Source organism: Neltuma alba, unplaced genomic scaffold (assembly GCF_004799145.2).
Source record: "Neltuma alba isolate B1F8T4 unplaced genomic scaffold, ASM479914v2 tig00011375_pilon, whole genome shotgun sequence".
NCBI lineage: Eukaryota > Viridiplantae > Streptophyta > Magnoliopsida > Fabales > Fabaceae > Neltuma > Neltuma alba.
In genome coordinates this window covers 19,295-33,805 of record NW_021636069.1, presented here as the reverse complement: position 1 = coordinate 33,805, position 14,511 = coordinate 19,295, and the positions used below count along the sequence as shown (strand labels likewise).

At 33.8% G+C, this 14,511-nt stretch overlaps 2 protein-coding genes across 2 annotated transcripts; both read right to left on the bottom strand.

Annotated features, from left to right (window-relative positions):
* Positions 1-677: 677 nt before the first annotated feature.
* Positions 678-6,050, bottom strand: LOC114712573 (cytochrome P450 71D10-like). The gene is made up of 3 exons (XM_028897124.1): positions 5,593-6,050; positions 2,035-2,482; positions 678-1,343 (listed from the first exon to the last, which is right to left on the bottom strand). Exons 1-3 carry the CDS (start codon positions 6,048-6,050, stop codon positions 678-680), a joined length of 1,572 nt encoding a protein of 523 aa, XP_028752957.1.
* Positions 6,051-12,205: 6,155 nt separating this feature from the next.
* On the bottom strand, positions 12,206-14,202 carry LOC114712585 (uncharacterized). Its single transcript, XM_028897140.1, has 2 exons — positions 13,539-14,202; positions 12,206-12,478 (listed from the first exon to the last, which is right to left on the bottom strand). Exon 1 carries the CDS (start codon positions 14,147-14,149, stop codon positions 13,646-13,648), a length of 504 nt encoding a protein of 167 aa, XP_028752973.1. The 5' UTR covers positions 14,150-14,202; the 3' UTR covers positions 12,206-12,478; positions 13,539-13,645.
* Between the last annotated feature and the right edge of the window lie 309 nt (positions 14,203-14,511).

The following is a 14,511-nucleotide window of genomic DNA, read 5'->3' as shown; positions in this document are numbered from 1 at the left end:
GATGTTATCAAGAGGGGGAGTTAATACACACTATACTCTTTTTTCCTTGTCTATGGTTTTTTCCCACTGGGTTTTACTAACAAGGTTTTTAATGAGGCAGCATCGAATAGTATATTAGTGAATGTGTACTCTTTTTCTTTTACTAGGTTTTTATCCCACAGGGTTTTTCCTAGTTAAAGTTTTTTGATGAGGCACATATATTATATAATGGACATCCAAGGGGGAGTGTTATGAATATTATAACATGTGGATGTCTATCTCCTCTTCTTCCTCTTCCTCTTCCTCTCAACTTTATCATCAACTCCCACTACTTCCATAGGCATTAATCTTCCACTACTCCATTACCTTTCCACTATGCCTTTAATCTTATAACTCCCCCCACTCATATTCACGTGGTTTATTGTCCACTATCTTTCATTTAAATACAAATGTAACTTATGTGTAAGAGTATGCCTATAAATAAGGCATGCCATTGTATTGTGATGCAAGTGAAGCAAGTGAAGGAATACAATATCATTCTCCTATATTCTTGTCTACTTCTCTTCTCCAATCTACTTTCATTGTTTGGTTAATTTTATAACACAAACTACAATATTTATTGAATTAATATATAATTATATAAAGTTACATAGATCGACACCTACCAGATTCCCATTCTTCATATATGAGAAGATAGATCACAGGATTATTAACTGATTTAATAATAATACATAATTGTAATGATAATTAGGATGAGAATAAACAGGAATTAAGCACAAATCTAATTTTTTCCTCACCGCTCCAACAAAAGTCTCAGACATATCAAACTCTTCCCGCCTCATTCCATTAGGAAGCTTCCAATCAAAATGATACAACAAACTGGCGAGTGGAAGCCCAACATTAGGTGTGGCAAAAGCGATTCCTGGACATATCCTCCTTCCAGATCCAAATGGGATATACTCAAAGTTTGTTCCTCGAAAGTTATAATAATCAGAACCGTCCATAAATCTTTCTGGTTTGAACTCTTCAGCTTCAGACCAATACTTGGGATCTCTTCCTATTGCCCAAGCATTCACAAGGATCCTGGTGTTCGCAGGTATTTTGTATCCATTGATTTCGCAGGTTTCTTTGTTTTTCCTTGGAAGTAGTAATGGAGCTGGTGGGTGTAACCTTAAAGTTTCTTTGACAACACATTGTAAGTATTCAAGTTGGTGAAGTTCTGCCTCGTCCACGTATGATTTGTCTTTGAAAATCCTTCTTAACTCAGCTTGTGCCTTTTCCAATATCTTTGGTTGTTTCAACATCTCTGACATTGCCCACACTACAGTTGTTGATGATGTCTCAGTTCCTCCGATGAATATGTCCTAAAATTGATGAATTTGTTTTCCAAGGTTTAGATTGGTCAAATCTTGTTTCACCCTTCTTAATTTGAACAAAAAAAGCCAAGCATAAATACATTCCATATTCGTTAAGCATACTCTTAATTTGGTGTTGAATTTTGCAGAGCAAAAATAATCAAGTTTAAGCATCTTGGTTAGTTTGTCCATTATTTTTTATCCATGTGCCAATCAATTGAATCAATCAAACTCTTCATGACCAAATAAAGCTAAGTTTTCTTCCATTAATCACCAAAATGAATTATGTGCAAGCTTCCCCCTCCTTTATAAAATGATCGTGTCTTTGTAGTTTTACACATAAGTTAAGAAAGTCATTAAATGGTCTAGATTGTAGCAAATACTAAATCCTTATTTCTAATGCCTCACTTGATTTTTTTCTTAGTTCAGAGTAGAATATTACAAAAATAACTAATGTTTCATGAAAATTCAAAAGCAACACCACCTAATGTTAGCTCAAGTGATAAGGGAAGGGTGAGATTGAATTTTGTAGCGGTCAAGGATTCAAATAATCAGACCCTTATGAGTAACGTAACCAAAAAAAAAAAATTCCATGCCTCACCATTTACCACAATTAATGAGAAAATAATTATTTATGGGTTTATATTTCTAAGTTTGCATTATCAAATGTTAACATAAGCATCTAATTAATCCTACTTACCAGAATTGTTGCTTTGATGTTGTCAACAGAAATGGGAACCTCCAGGTCATTTTGCTCCTGAATTTTCAAGAAAACATCAACTAGATCTTCTTCAACCTTATCACCACATGTTCCATTCTTCTTCTTCTTCTTGTGATCATCAATGATGTTGTCCAATATTCTATCAATCTCTTTGTGCAGCCTCTCAAGTGTAGCCTTCATACCAGAAATATCTTGAAGAAGCTTCATGGAAGGGAAGAAATCTGAAATGTAAAAGCCTCCAGCTAGCTTCAAAGCCTTCTTAGCACACCTAAGGAAGGCTTCTTGGTCTCTTGATCTCCCACCAAAAGCTGCTCGTGCTACTATGGCGTTTGTCATGGACATTATCATCTTGCTCAGATTCACCTCTGATCCTTCGTTTTTTGAGATTGTCTTCACCACTTCCAACACTTCCTCTTCTCTGATAAACCTGCGTTTTGGAAACAGTTAGGGTTCTTTCAACTAATTAATCAAATCTTATTTATAATGCATCTAGCACCCTCAACTATAAATAAAATTAGGACAGTGGATTTAATCAAACAATAATATTTGGGGATATTAGATTTATAGAAAAATAATGTCAGGGTGCTGAATATATCACACATAAAATTAGGACGCTGGATGCTTCTAGAAAATAACATCAGAATGCTAAATGCATTATATTTATTGTAACCAAGTGTGATAAAAGTAGGGTGACCTGACTTCCTTCGGTAATGTACCAACAAAAGGACTTGAAATACTTGAAAGGCTTTTTCATTATAGAAGTTAATTAGTTTTAATAGAATGAGCTTCTGCTAGTAGCCTTTTAACCTGCTGGCATAAAGAATCTCTTTAAAAGTTGGTAAAAAAATAAAAAATAAAAAATCTTGGGAATTCGCCGGTTCAATTCTACTTGTGAGTTGTAGTCTCATGTCATCTATCCTATAATTCAAAAAACAGAAATAGAATGAGCATTTTTTTTTAACTGCACATAGTCATAGGTATCATTCTATTATAGACAACTCTATTATGAATTTGAAGTTGATCGTATATAACAAGTATTTTTGCATGGGTTTATAATAAATGTATCTAAATATAATAAAAAATAGATTATGAATTCATTGACATCGAAGTTTTAATCAAAAGAAAAAACGAACTTTGATTTTAAAAAAAAAGGCAAAATTATCATATTGAAATTTATTGGGTTCAAATTAAAAGAAATGTTGACCATATAACACACTAATCAAATCTTTCTCACGGCCCACTTCATTAATTAACGCTTCAAGAGCCAACTACAGAAAAGAGAACAGCGCGAGGAGAATTCTTGCATACACCCAGCCTACCACCTCATTTGTGCGCTGGCCAGTAATATTTGACAGCTCAAGAAATCTATATCCTCCTTCTCCACCAACGTGACACCTCCCCTTTCTATTATTTAAATATTTTTTTAGGAATATGTGTTTTTTTATTGTCTCTCTCTTCTACTTTCTGTCCCATCTGCAATTTTTTTTTTTAAAAAAAACTTTTACTCTCCATCCCTTATTTGCCGCCACTCCTCCAATCTCTCTTCCTCCACCACGCCACCCTCTTTTTGTCTTTCCCTTCCGGCCTTCCCTCATCCCCTCCATCTCTCATATATGATCTTGTCGCGGCAAGAGGCCCTGTGGCGGTTCTGATAAATCACTCTTCATGTGTTTGTGGATTTCACTGCTCATATCTTTTCTCCCCTCCCCTCCATCTCTCTCTCTCATATATGGTGTCTGATTTGTTCGGAAAATATGACAAAGAAAGAGAAGTTTCTGGCCTGTGAGAAATCAGTATCTTGTTCTATACCTCCTCCGGCATCTACATGCTAGTCACCGATTACTAGCTCACCAAGCTTAGACATTGGCGTCGTCACTTTTCAGAGACTGTGAGGCAGTGGACACGATCGGCGCAGACCCTGATCCCTCCGTGGACCGCCCCATTTTTCAGCTGGCATCCGTGGTTTAGGCCACTCTCCTGTACTCCGACGGAGGTGAGTCTCATGATATCCACTTGCCTGAGAGAGGGAGATGGGAGAAGTGGCGGTACTTGAGAGAGGGAAGAGAGATGGGAGGAGTGGGGTATTGGGACGAAGAGAGGCAGAGAGGAAAAATGAAAGTTTTTGAAAAAAATTTTACAGACAGGAGAAAGAGTACCCGGGCGGGGGAAGAACACGTATTTCAAAAAAAATAATTGAAATAATAGAGGGAGAGGAGTGACATAGGGACTGACAAGTAGGATAAAGATTAATCAAACTGTCAAAATATGACTGGCCAGTACATAGATGAGGTGATACGCTGGGTGCATGTAAGAATTTTTCCAGATCGAAAGAGGAAAAGTATAACTCTTTTCAGCCACTGTCTTTTAAAGAAAAAATTAATTCAAACTTCTCTATAATTTTTCTTAATTTTGAATCAAGTTATTATCATTTATTTTATTTGAATTAAGTTCTTATAATTAAATTCATTATAGACATTTACTTTTAAAGGAATGTTTGGATAGAAATAAAACTATAACTTTAAAAGTGATTTTAGAAATAAATATGTGGAGGATTTTGTGTCGATTTGTGAAAAATATTCTTAAAAAGTATTTTTATAGCTTTCCAAACACCACCTAAGTGTAAAATTCATTAATTATAACTTATAAAATTTCATGGATTTTATGACATTTTTTTTCTTTTTAACACCATTTTTAACATCCATATTTTTTTTATAAATTCGTTATAATTATTGGAAAAATTGGGAGAAAGTCATCCATTGAGGTTTTTTTAATGAGAAAGACCTGATAAATTTTTATACACAGAAATTATAGGTACCCTGTAAATTTTGCACACAAAATATTGATACTGTGATTAAGGTTTTTCTAACTAATAAAATTTTAGGAAAATTACTATGTAGTCTTAAGGAAGAAATGTTATTGCCAAAAAGTTCCATAACAAGTAAATGACAAATTCTAATGCATAAATAGTAACAAAACTTAATAAGCACATAAAACTATCCTCATAAACTTACCTCGTATTTTATAAATTATTATTGAAAAACAGCTTTTAAAGAATCTTACAGCCATTTAAAACAATTTCTTATATTGCTCACCTGTGATGAAGATTTGTTTAGTAATTATATTATTTCTTGGAATATCATAGTGATGCCCACTAAAATTTGTAAAGGGAAATTTTCCATAATAAGGACCTAAACAAAATAAACTACAAGAATATGATTTAAAGTTGAAATAAATTATAAGAACATATGAATTAATTTTTTTCATTTTACATCGAGTGTTATTATTGCGTAACTTATAATCATTATAGGAATGAAAAAGAAGAATCACTGTGAGGTGTCAAAAAGGAAGATAATTACTAAAAATTCTTAAAAACAAATGAGAGCTTGAAATATGCTATTATTTCCTATATTGGAACTTATCATGATAAGCTGCATAATTGTTATGCGACTTTGTTGTAATTATCTTCATTTCTTGAGAGCTATAGCAATTCTCTCAATGAAAAAAGTGAAGCGAGAAGTATAGAAAATTAGAAAGAACCTGAATGATTGGACCCTCTGAGCAGAAAGAAGTTCTGAGCTGCAAATTTTCCTGAGCATGGACCAGTAGCTACCAGAGGAAGAGAAAGCAATGTTGGTAGCATTGTACGACAAAACATCATAAGCAAAAAGGTAAGGTCTATTAGAGAAGACAGCATCGTGTGTTTTCATAACCTCTTTGGCGGCTTCTGGGGAAGAGATTATGACATTACAGGTCTCTCCTAGTTTCAGATACATCACAGGAAGGCCAAATTTGTTTGCTAAGTCTCTGAAAGACCGATGGGGTAGTGGCCCTAAAAGGTAGTGCATGTGCCCTAGAAGAGGAAGCTTCCATGGTGGTCCTGGTGGAAGGCAAGTTTGGGGAGATTTCTTGAAGCTTGGTTTCACTACATGAAGGAGGAGGAGGAAGAAGAAGAAGAAAGCATAGAAGGTAGAGAAAAGAATCTGCAGAAAATCCATGGCGGTCGGAAGAGAACTGGCACTATGATCAGTGTGTGGTTTAGGCATGGAGAAATGGAGAGCTTCGTTTAATATATAGTACTCTCTCTAATCTGGAATGTGGGAGATTTTTCAGGACTTTATTTAAACTTTATTGCAAAATCTCATTAGATTCTCGCTGCTGCATTAAATATTTTCTTTTCTGAATATCCTTATTATCCTTATTTGATGCGTCATTGTTCACTGCAAAGAAAATTCTATTTTTCTTGGCCCACAATTACAAATCACTAGTTTACCCATCATGTTTCTATTATCTTATTATGAGGCGTCTTTAAGAAAATGTGGTTAAATCATTAAATTTATTTGGGAAAAAATACATTTTTATAATTTTATCCATATTTAAATATTTTCTTTGTTCACAATATAAATCACCTTAACTAATTCATTAGAATAAAAAAAATGACGGTTAACTCATTAAATTCGTATCAAATTGAAATCTTTTTTCAACTTTACACATATAAAATGAGAACGTGGTGGACAGCAAAAAATATATAAGAAGTTACATTTACGTATTAATTGCAAGAATAAAATTACCATATAAGCATTAATTAAATTTCAAGTGGCTTATATTTTGAACATTCTTCTACATAGAGTGACTTATATTTTGAAATAGAAAATTTTCATACATTCTCCCTCATTGTCAATAACTTTATAACAAGGATTATCTGCACCTTATATATGTGTGTGTATATATATTAAGCACAAAAGGAAATAAATGACAGGAGTATTTCCAAAAAAGTTATTACAAATTATTGAGACATTGATTGCAAATAGCTAATTTAAGTTCTTCCCATAATCTATTGGTCTTATTTAACAATCATATGATTAAATTTCGTATATGAATTTGCAACTATATCATTCATTTTTTATTCATACAAACAAACTATTAAGGTGTATAGTATATACTAAATAGGGATAAAATTGAAAAGTTATTAAATTTTAAGATGAAGTTAAAGTGATTACTTTTTTTTTTTTAATTGCAGATATCTCTTCCAGGAGAGATTCGAATTTTGGTTCATTGCCCACCCAACCCCCTGGTCATTAGTGACTACTTTAATTCAAAGGAAAAAAAAAAAGAGGTTCAAACTTTGGCATTTTTCTTATTTTTAGTTAAATATGTTAAAAGTAATATATATATATGTGTGTGTGTGTGTATATATATATATATATATATAAGACTAGAGAAGTATAAATTTGGCAAAAGACTGACTACATTTGAAGTGGAGGCATGTGATAAAAATGATATGCTTGAGAGAGAGGTAGGCAACATGTTGAATAATGAAGCTGTCCTTTTTGGACTCATTATTTTTGAATTAATTCAGTGATGACGAAAACAAAAGTTGAGGCTATAGATTTTCAAAGTTGAATAATTCATTGTTAATTGATTATTAAAGTCACCAATTCTCCTATTCCATGTGATAAATATGTCGGGCTTGACTTGCCATTTCATGGAATAAATTCAGTGAATTTTATGGCCAAAACGAGTGGTTAGATCACAAAATCAATTATGTTGGCTTGTATGATTTGAATGCTACTAAAGGTAAAAGAATAATGCGTTATGTTCAGATGTATTTAGAGCTTTTAATTTGTCTGTTGCTTGTGGGTGGATGTCGGATCATCAAGTACTTACCACGTTTTTTTAATACAAATGCCATGAAAATGTGCAAGAAGTGATGAGTTGATAATAAGCACAACCGTACTAATAATAACAAAACTGAAGTAAGAAGTGATTCTAAATATTTATTGTTCCCTCCATTTCAAAAATGTTGTAGCTTTGTTTTGCATTTTATTTTTTTTAAAATTATTAATGTCTTTTTAGAATTTCAGTAAAGGATTTCATTAAATTTATATAGTTTAATATTTTGAACTAGAGGAAGCCCGTGTGTACATACAAACTCCATGAGGTCCTAAAGATAATACTCTCTTGGTTTTTAATATAAAACTTATTTTGTAGCACAATTTGTACTACAAGATAGGTCTTATATTAAGGATTGGGGGAGTATCTAGTTTGTAGTACAAATATGCATTACAAATTAAATTTTATATTTAGAACCAAAAGTAATAATAATTTGCATTATAAACTAAATCTTATATTTAAAACTAGAAATAATACTAATTTGAACCGCAAATTAGATCTTATATTTAGAGTCGGAGGTGGTAATAAATTTTTAACAAGTCACCAGGTCATAAATAAGGGAAGCTGACATATGGGACTTACTTTTCAATAAGGCCAAGGAATTATGAAATTTTAGTTCTTGCGCAAAATAAAATTAGGTTGGGATAGAATTTAGCAAAAATAGCCCTAACTATTGAAAAGAAAAGCAAGTCTTAATGTACTTGTTAATAGCTGTATTGGGTATATTTTATAAATTTGTTCATGATGCAGAGTAAATCTTTGTTGGGAATAAGCTTTTGATTTTTTTTTCTTTCTTTGTTTTAGTTTGAGTATTTTTCTACTGGAGACAATTCTGTTTAAAAGGGGTGTTTGGATGAAAACCAAATCATAGTTTCAGAAGAATTTTACAGTTTACAAAGTAAATATGTGAAAAAATTTATCTCGATTTGCGAAAAAGTGCTTTTCAGAAGCACTTCTCATGCCATCCAAACACTCCCAAAGTATTGTCAAATACTAAATATAAGGACTTTTCTCAACACGAATTTGAATACTAATTCATTGCGTTGTGAAGAACTAGTCTCTTCTACTAACTTCAACCCCCTTGATAATGAGATCTTAATTTATAAATGTGCTTGTTAATTCCAACCAACAATATTGTGAATCCTATAGCCTAGCTGTTAATGACTGTGATCACTACTTCGAACTCGTAAAAATGATATGAAGTTATTGTTTTGTTTGGAAGAAGTTAATAGCAAAAGATACTTATATATTCATTACAACAAAGTTCTAAATTGTAATAGGCTAGTTGTTAATGACCTTGTTTAGTGCCTTCTCCAAATTTATCAGTTGACTTCGATAGCTTCCATCTTTAGTTTTGAAAATGTCAAATTTTAGCTTCCATCTTTAGTTTTGAAAATGTCAAATTTCAGAACCAAAGGTTTATAATTTACACTGCAAAGTGAGTCTCATATTTAGGATCGGAAGAGTATGTGAAAGCAAACCAAAGTCTACTTTATTAATGAACATATTGGAACTAAAAAAAAAAAATAGAGAAGGGAAAGTTACATTGATGCCTCACCAAAAGGCCAGCATATTTATATGACAAAAAAGGACTAAGGGTGTGTTTGGGTGACACCCCAAACACCCCCTCTAAAACCAAAACCATGGTTTTGGGGAATAAATCACCCAAACACCCCCCAAAAACCAAAACTATGGTTTGGAAAAAAACAAAAAATTTTTGCTTTTGGAGAAAAAAGGGAGAGTGTGAGAACCTATATGATATGTATCTTGTTTTTTTTTTTATAAACATACTTTTTTATAAACATATTTAATCTTATATTTTATAAATATATATACACATTAATTATTTATTAATTATATTATCTTATGTATTATTAATTATGTTGGTAAAAAATATATTATTAACAATTTTATTCTTTCAAATTAATATATATCATAAAATCTATTTTTCTGTAATTATCATATTAACTTATGTCTTTTTTTTTAGTAATTTGTATATATAAAAAGTGCTTCTGATAACAACTATCTAAACACTCTCACTTCTCAGAATCACTTTTTTATAAAATCTATTCTTCACAAAATCTATTCTCCCCAGAATCTATTCTCCAGAATCACTTTTCTAAACCACGGTTTGGTTTCATCCAAACACACCCTTAAGACGATAAGATCCACCGATATTGAAATTGGACAGTCTTGTCCAAATTAAATGGTCAAATAAATCTAATGAACACACATCTCAATGACTAAAAGCAAAAAGTCTCACCAAAACAATTAAATGGCCAAATAAGAAAATGCAATTAATACACAAAACTTGATGATTGAGGAGCATGGTGTGATGAAGAGCACAGGCAAGGAGTCCAAGCAAAGAAATCGAACATTCAAAAAGATCCATTACAAGGCATTGGAAGACCAATGACAAGAGCAAGGATTAAAGCTATAAAGGAGGCCCTAAATTGTTTAATAAGAAAGTTAAAAGAGCGAGAGCCCATTTATTTGAAAGAAATACATTTTAATGAGCCTAAAAAGAGTCCAAAAATAGTGATCATATTGCTAGAAGCCCAACAAGATGATGTACAAAGCCCATGTAGGGTTCAGATTGAAGAATTCACTTAAAATACCATGTGACAAGCATGTGTCTTGGACAAGAATCATAAGTGATGTCCAAGAATCTTCAAGAAGGATCAAGAAGGCATCATTATGAATTGATTATGATTTAAATTCGTTTTTTTAGGTCAAGGAATGCTCTAAAAGATCATGCTTTGATCTACTTTCCTCTTTTTAAATAGCAGACTTGTTCTTGAAGTTTAAGTTATTTCCTTTTATTTCTATGTAATAAATGGTGCTTCCCATAGTCAAATAATCATTAATGAGGCCTCATCCGTAGCATTTATGTCTTAGGATACTGATTCTAGAGTGTTCTATTGTTGCCTATATATAGGCTACGTTTTTGACATTGAAGGCAGACTTAGATGAATGAGAATTAAGTTTATTTCTCTCCATGTAAGTTTTGCTTGCATCTTTGTATTCTCGTGAGAATACTCGACAGTATCAAGGGATTGATCAATCTTGTGGTGTCTTCATGACTAGAGTTATAAGAGACAGGTTGTCTTAAGGTCCTACCTAGATCAACCGTCCATCCGTTACTTGATTCTAGCTGGTTCTTACGTCCCCTCATATCACTTGATCATACACTAATGGTTAAATAGCTAATCAAAGCACAACTACCTAAGCAGCACATAGCCTAAAATTCAACGGCCGATTATAAGAAATGACGTAAACATGAAGTCTAACCACTAAACTTCTATAAAAAAATCTGATAAAAACAAATTTGATCTTTTGATCTTCCACATCTGAACATACATAATAATCTCTTTCAAAGTTTCCCATTTTTTTTCCCCAGTTATGGAGATTATATTGATGCACAGTAGGTTTGATGTTTCTACTCTTGGCTACCTTTTTTTTTATTTTTTAAACACTCTTTCTGAGTCTTCTTTCTTCTTGATTTCACTCTCATCTCTTCGTCTCAATCTTCACTCTTACTGTGCTCAAAGAAAGGGGGGCAAACAAAAGTATGGTAATATTGGAAACCTTGGAATGTACGAGGATGAGAAGGAAGCAAACAAGGGAGGCATGCCCTGAGATTATAGACCAACAATTATATGAAACAAAATCTGTCATGGAGTTCTTCGGCCAATTATGTGGTCGATGACAGAGAAGAAGAAAGAGGAAGAAGAAGAGAAATAGGCGAAATAAATGACTCCAGTAAATGTCATCTACCCCATGAACATTGTCTTATATGCAATGTCAGTCTATCTTCTAGTATCATTTGTTTTATTGGATGTTTCCACATGAGAACAACAGGACTGATGCTCCTCATGGTTCTCCAAATGTGTGTACTCCTTACAACAGGACTGATGCTCCTCATGGTTCTCCAAATGTGTGTACTCCTTGCCCAATTTATGTTTCTCTCTCTGTTTTTTTTTTTTTTTGTCAGCATGTTTAATTTCTCTCACTTTGGTGATTGATGGAAAAATAGCAAGAATGTATTATTTCCATCAGGTGTCTCTATATTTGTTAAACAATTAAGGATTAAATTATTGTAGATGTTATAAAAGAACACATCTTTCCCCACACCTCAACATTATTCAAGTTTCTAGTATGATAAAGTAACATTATTTTATATTGGTTATCTGTTTATAATTATTCATAGTATGTATTGTAAGTATATTTTCGCTTGTCATATTCAAAATTCGTGTCTGTCAAGCTTTCAATACAACACAAATAATTAAAAGAGGGGTTTTATTATTATCATTTTTGTTTTGTTTTGGGGGGGTTTGGGGAGCTTGGTATGCAGACCCATGAGTTAGGGCTTATGGCCTGGCCACAATTTCACCCACCCAGCTCGCTCTTTTTGACAGGCTAAATAAGGCTACCTTTTTTAACTGGACCCATTTTCTTAACTATAGGGATGACTACAACTCGATTGATTCTTCATGAGCTGCGTAAGCATTGAATTCAATGCCTTGAAATCTTCTACTTGTTAACCAAGTGAAGTTACTTTCTCATTTGATGGTGTTAAATAGTGTGAAACATAATCACCTAACATCTGGGTTAGGATGGGCCACGACCCCATCCCACAGACTCGTTCAGAGGGTTCTGGAGTTCCCATGGCTTGTGCTGAAATATCACCTCGCCCATCAATAACCATTTCATCAGAGGACCCCTCTTCGGGTAGCTTTTCAACAGTTGTGTCCTACAATTTGTTAAGAAAAAGTATTTTCATCATCAAACGATAGTACAATGTTTTTAAGGATAAATGCTTAAATTATAAGTTAAATGTCATGTCCCCAGCACTTGGCGGGTAGGCAGTGAATGTGTGGCAAACGGTCAATTGCTTTTGTTGCTATTAGTAAATTGATGAAGATATAGAATGCCTTATCGTAGAAGGTAAAGAAATGAAGGAAGTTCTAAGAGTGTAGCTAATTTACTTGAAGATTACACATATGCCTTTGCTAAACCCAAAGGACTAACACTGTTGAGAGAAGCACATAACCACCCCCTGTATTATTCAAGAAGGGACTAACCATATCAATATTACGCCCCTTTTTTCGCCAGTACAGTATTAAGCATTATACCCTTCAGCTCAGAAAGATGTGCCAGAAAACATGGTGGGGAAACTGCTGCAATGAAGGGTTATACAAGAGGCACTTCACCATTTTTGGCACAACAAATTCTACTCTTTATAAACTCCATGGTGCACTGATAGGAATAAGTGGCAGTAGTCCTATCTTTATAAGCAACAGGGAGATTTTGTGAATATTGAGTGTCCAATAAAAGCCTACTTCCACTTATCATCCACAAAAGGATGGACAATTGAAAGTGTGCAACCGTTGCCTGGAAACATACTTGAGGCCCGTATGTTGGGAGGACTGAAGTTGGCGGCTGCATCCTGCACGATGGTGGTACAATACTACCCTCCACACTTCTACAAAGGCTGCACCTTATGAATTGCTCCAGAGGCTAAAACTACTCTCTCTGTTTTTTTTTCGGCGCAACACTCACACAAATAATGAATATTCAGCACTCAATCATCTCCTAGATTAACAAGCTAACACTCCTCACACATGCTAAACCCAACTAAAATTAATATGAACGTCACAAAAACTCACAATGAAAGATAATTATCACAAAATGAAAAGAATACAGCCCCAGAAAATTTGAAAAATAAATAAATATCTTTTACTTTCAAGAGATTGAGAATTGAACGTACCACATCCGTATGGCTAAAAGAGATAAATGCTAAATTTCCATACCTGATGCTAAATTTACGAACTCCGTCTTTCTCTGTGAAGGAGGGGAGTTTGCAGGGGATTTCCACTCTCACGGCCACGTATAACAACTTCATTCAGCACCATTTCGTCTATGGCTTGATCAGTGTTTCTTCGAACCCCAGATAGATCTCAGCGTTTCCCCTAATTTCAACATGAGTATATCCATTCGTGGATGATTTGGCGCCTTTCTCCAGCATCAAGAGACGTTCATTCAACTCCTCACACTTCCTCTTCCACGACTCCATCTTAGATTCAGCCTTGCCTTTTTCATCCTCTAATTTACGGTTCTTATTCCCAAGCTCAGTAATAGCATTTCCATCAACCAAGGCATTTTTCTTCTTAACCGCTTGCAACAGCTTCTCATATGTCTCTTCAGCTTTCTTTCCCTTCTCAAATTGCTCCTTATATTTCTTCAATTGCTCTTCGACATCCATCCTCTGTAACCTCTCCATTTCTAATTTCTCCCTGAGTACCCCAATCTCAGCCTTTAGTTTGGTTTCGTTATCGATCAAAACTTCCTCCACGCGATCATAATCCACCGTACCATATGCAGTTCGTAATATTGAAATCAGCTCCGTTACGCTCATTGCCATTAAACAATTTTTATCTTCATCGCCATCAGAATCGGGCGTGAGGGCGGACACAGGTTCCATGTTTATTCCCGAAGGATCAAAATGTGACAGATCAGTGAAGGTATCTTAAGATTCACTCTTGACAGAACTGCGGAATTGAAGGAAAAAAAGAAGAGGAAGCCCCCACTCAAACGAGGAGGCACGTCGAATTTCTATGCTAGCGCTTCTGATATGGAGGAATAGGGAAATGACGGCTCCTCTGCTTCGCGGAAAAATTCGTTTGATCTCAAATTCGCGGAAAATCAAATTTAGCGCCATTTTGTCTTTAAATATTTTTCAGAAGAATTTTATTTTTTTTTAATATTTTTCTTCTCAGCTCAACT

What these genes read in the sequence shown, in the direction of transcription:
- LOC114712573 (XM_028897124.1), bottom strand. Translation starts at nt 6,050, where the DNA reads ATGGATTTTCTGCAGATTCTTTTCTCTACCTTCTATGCTTTCTTCTTC. An exon ending in CAGAGGGTCCAATCATTCAG is followed by an intron (nt 2,483 to 5,592) that starts GTTCTTTCTAAT and finishes TCCAAAACGCAG; the next exon opens with GTTTATCAGAGAAGAGGAAG. An exon ending in ACATCAAAGCAACAATTCTG is followed by an intron (nt 1,344 to 2,034) that starts GTAAGTAGGATT and finishes CATCAATTTTAG; the next exon opens with GACATATTCATCGGAGGAAC.
- LOC114712585 (XM_028897140.1), bottom strand. Translation starts at nt 14,149, where the DNA reads ATGGCAATGAGCGTAACGGAGCTGATTTCAATATTACGAACTGCATAT.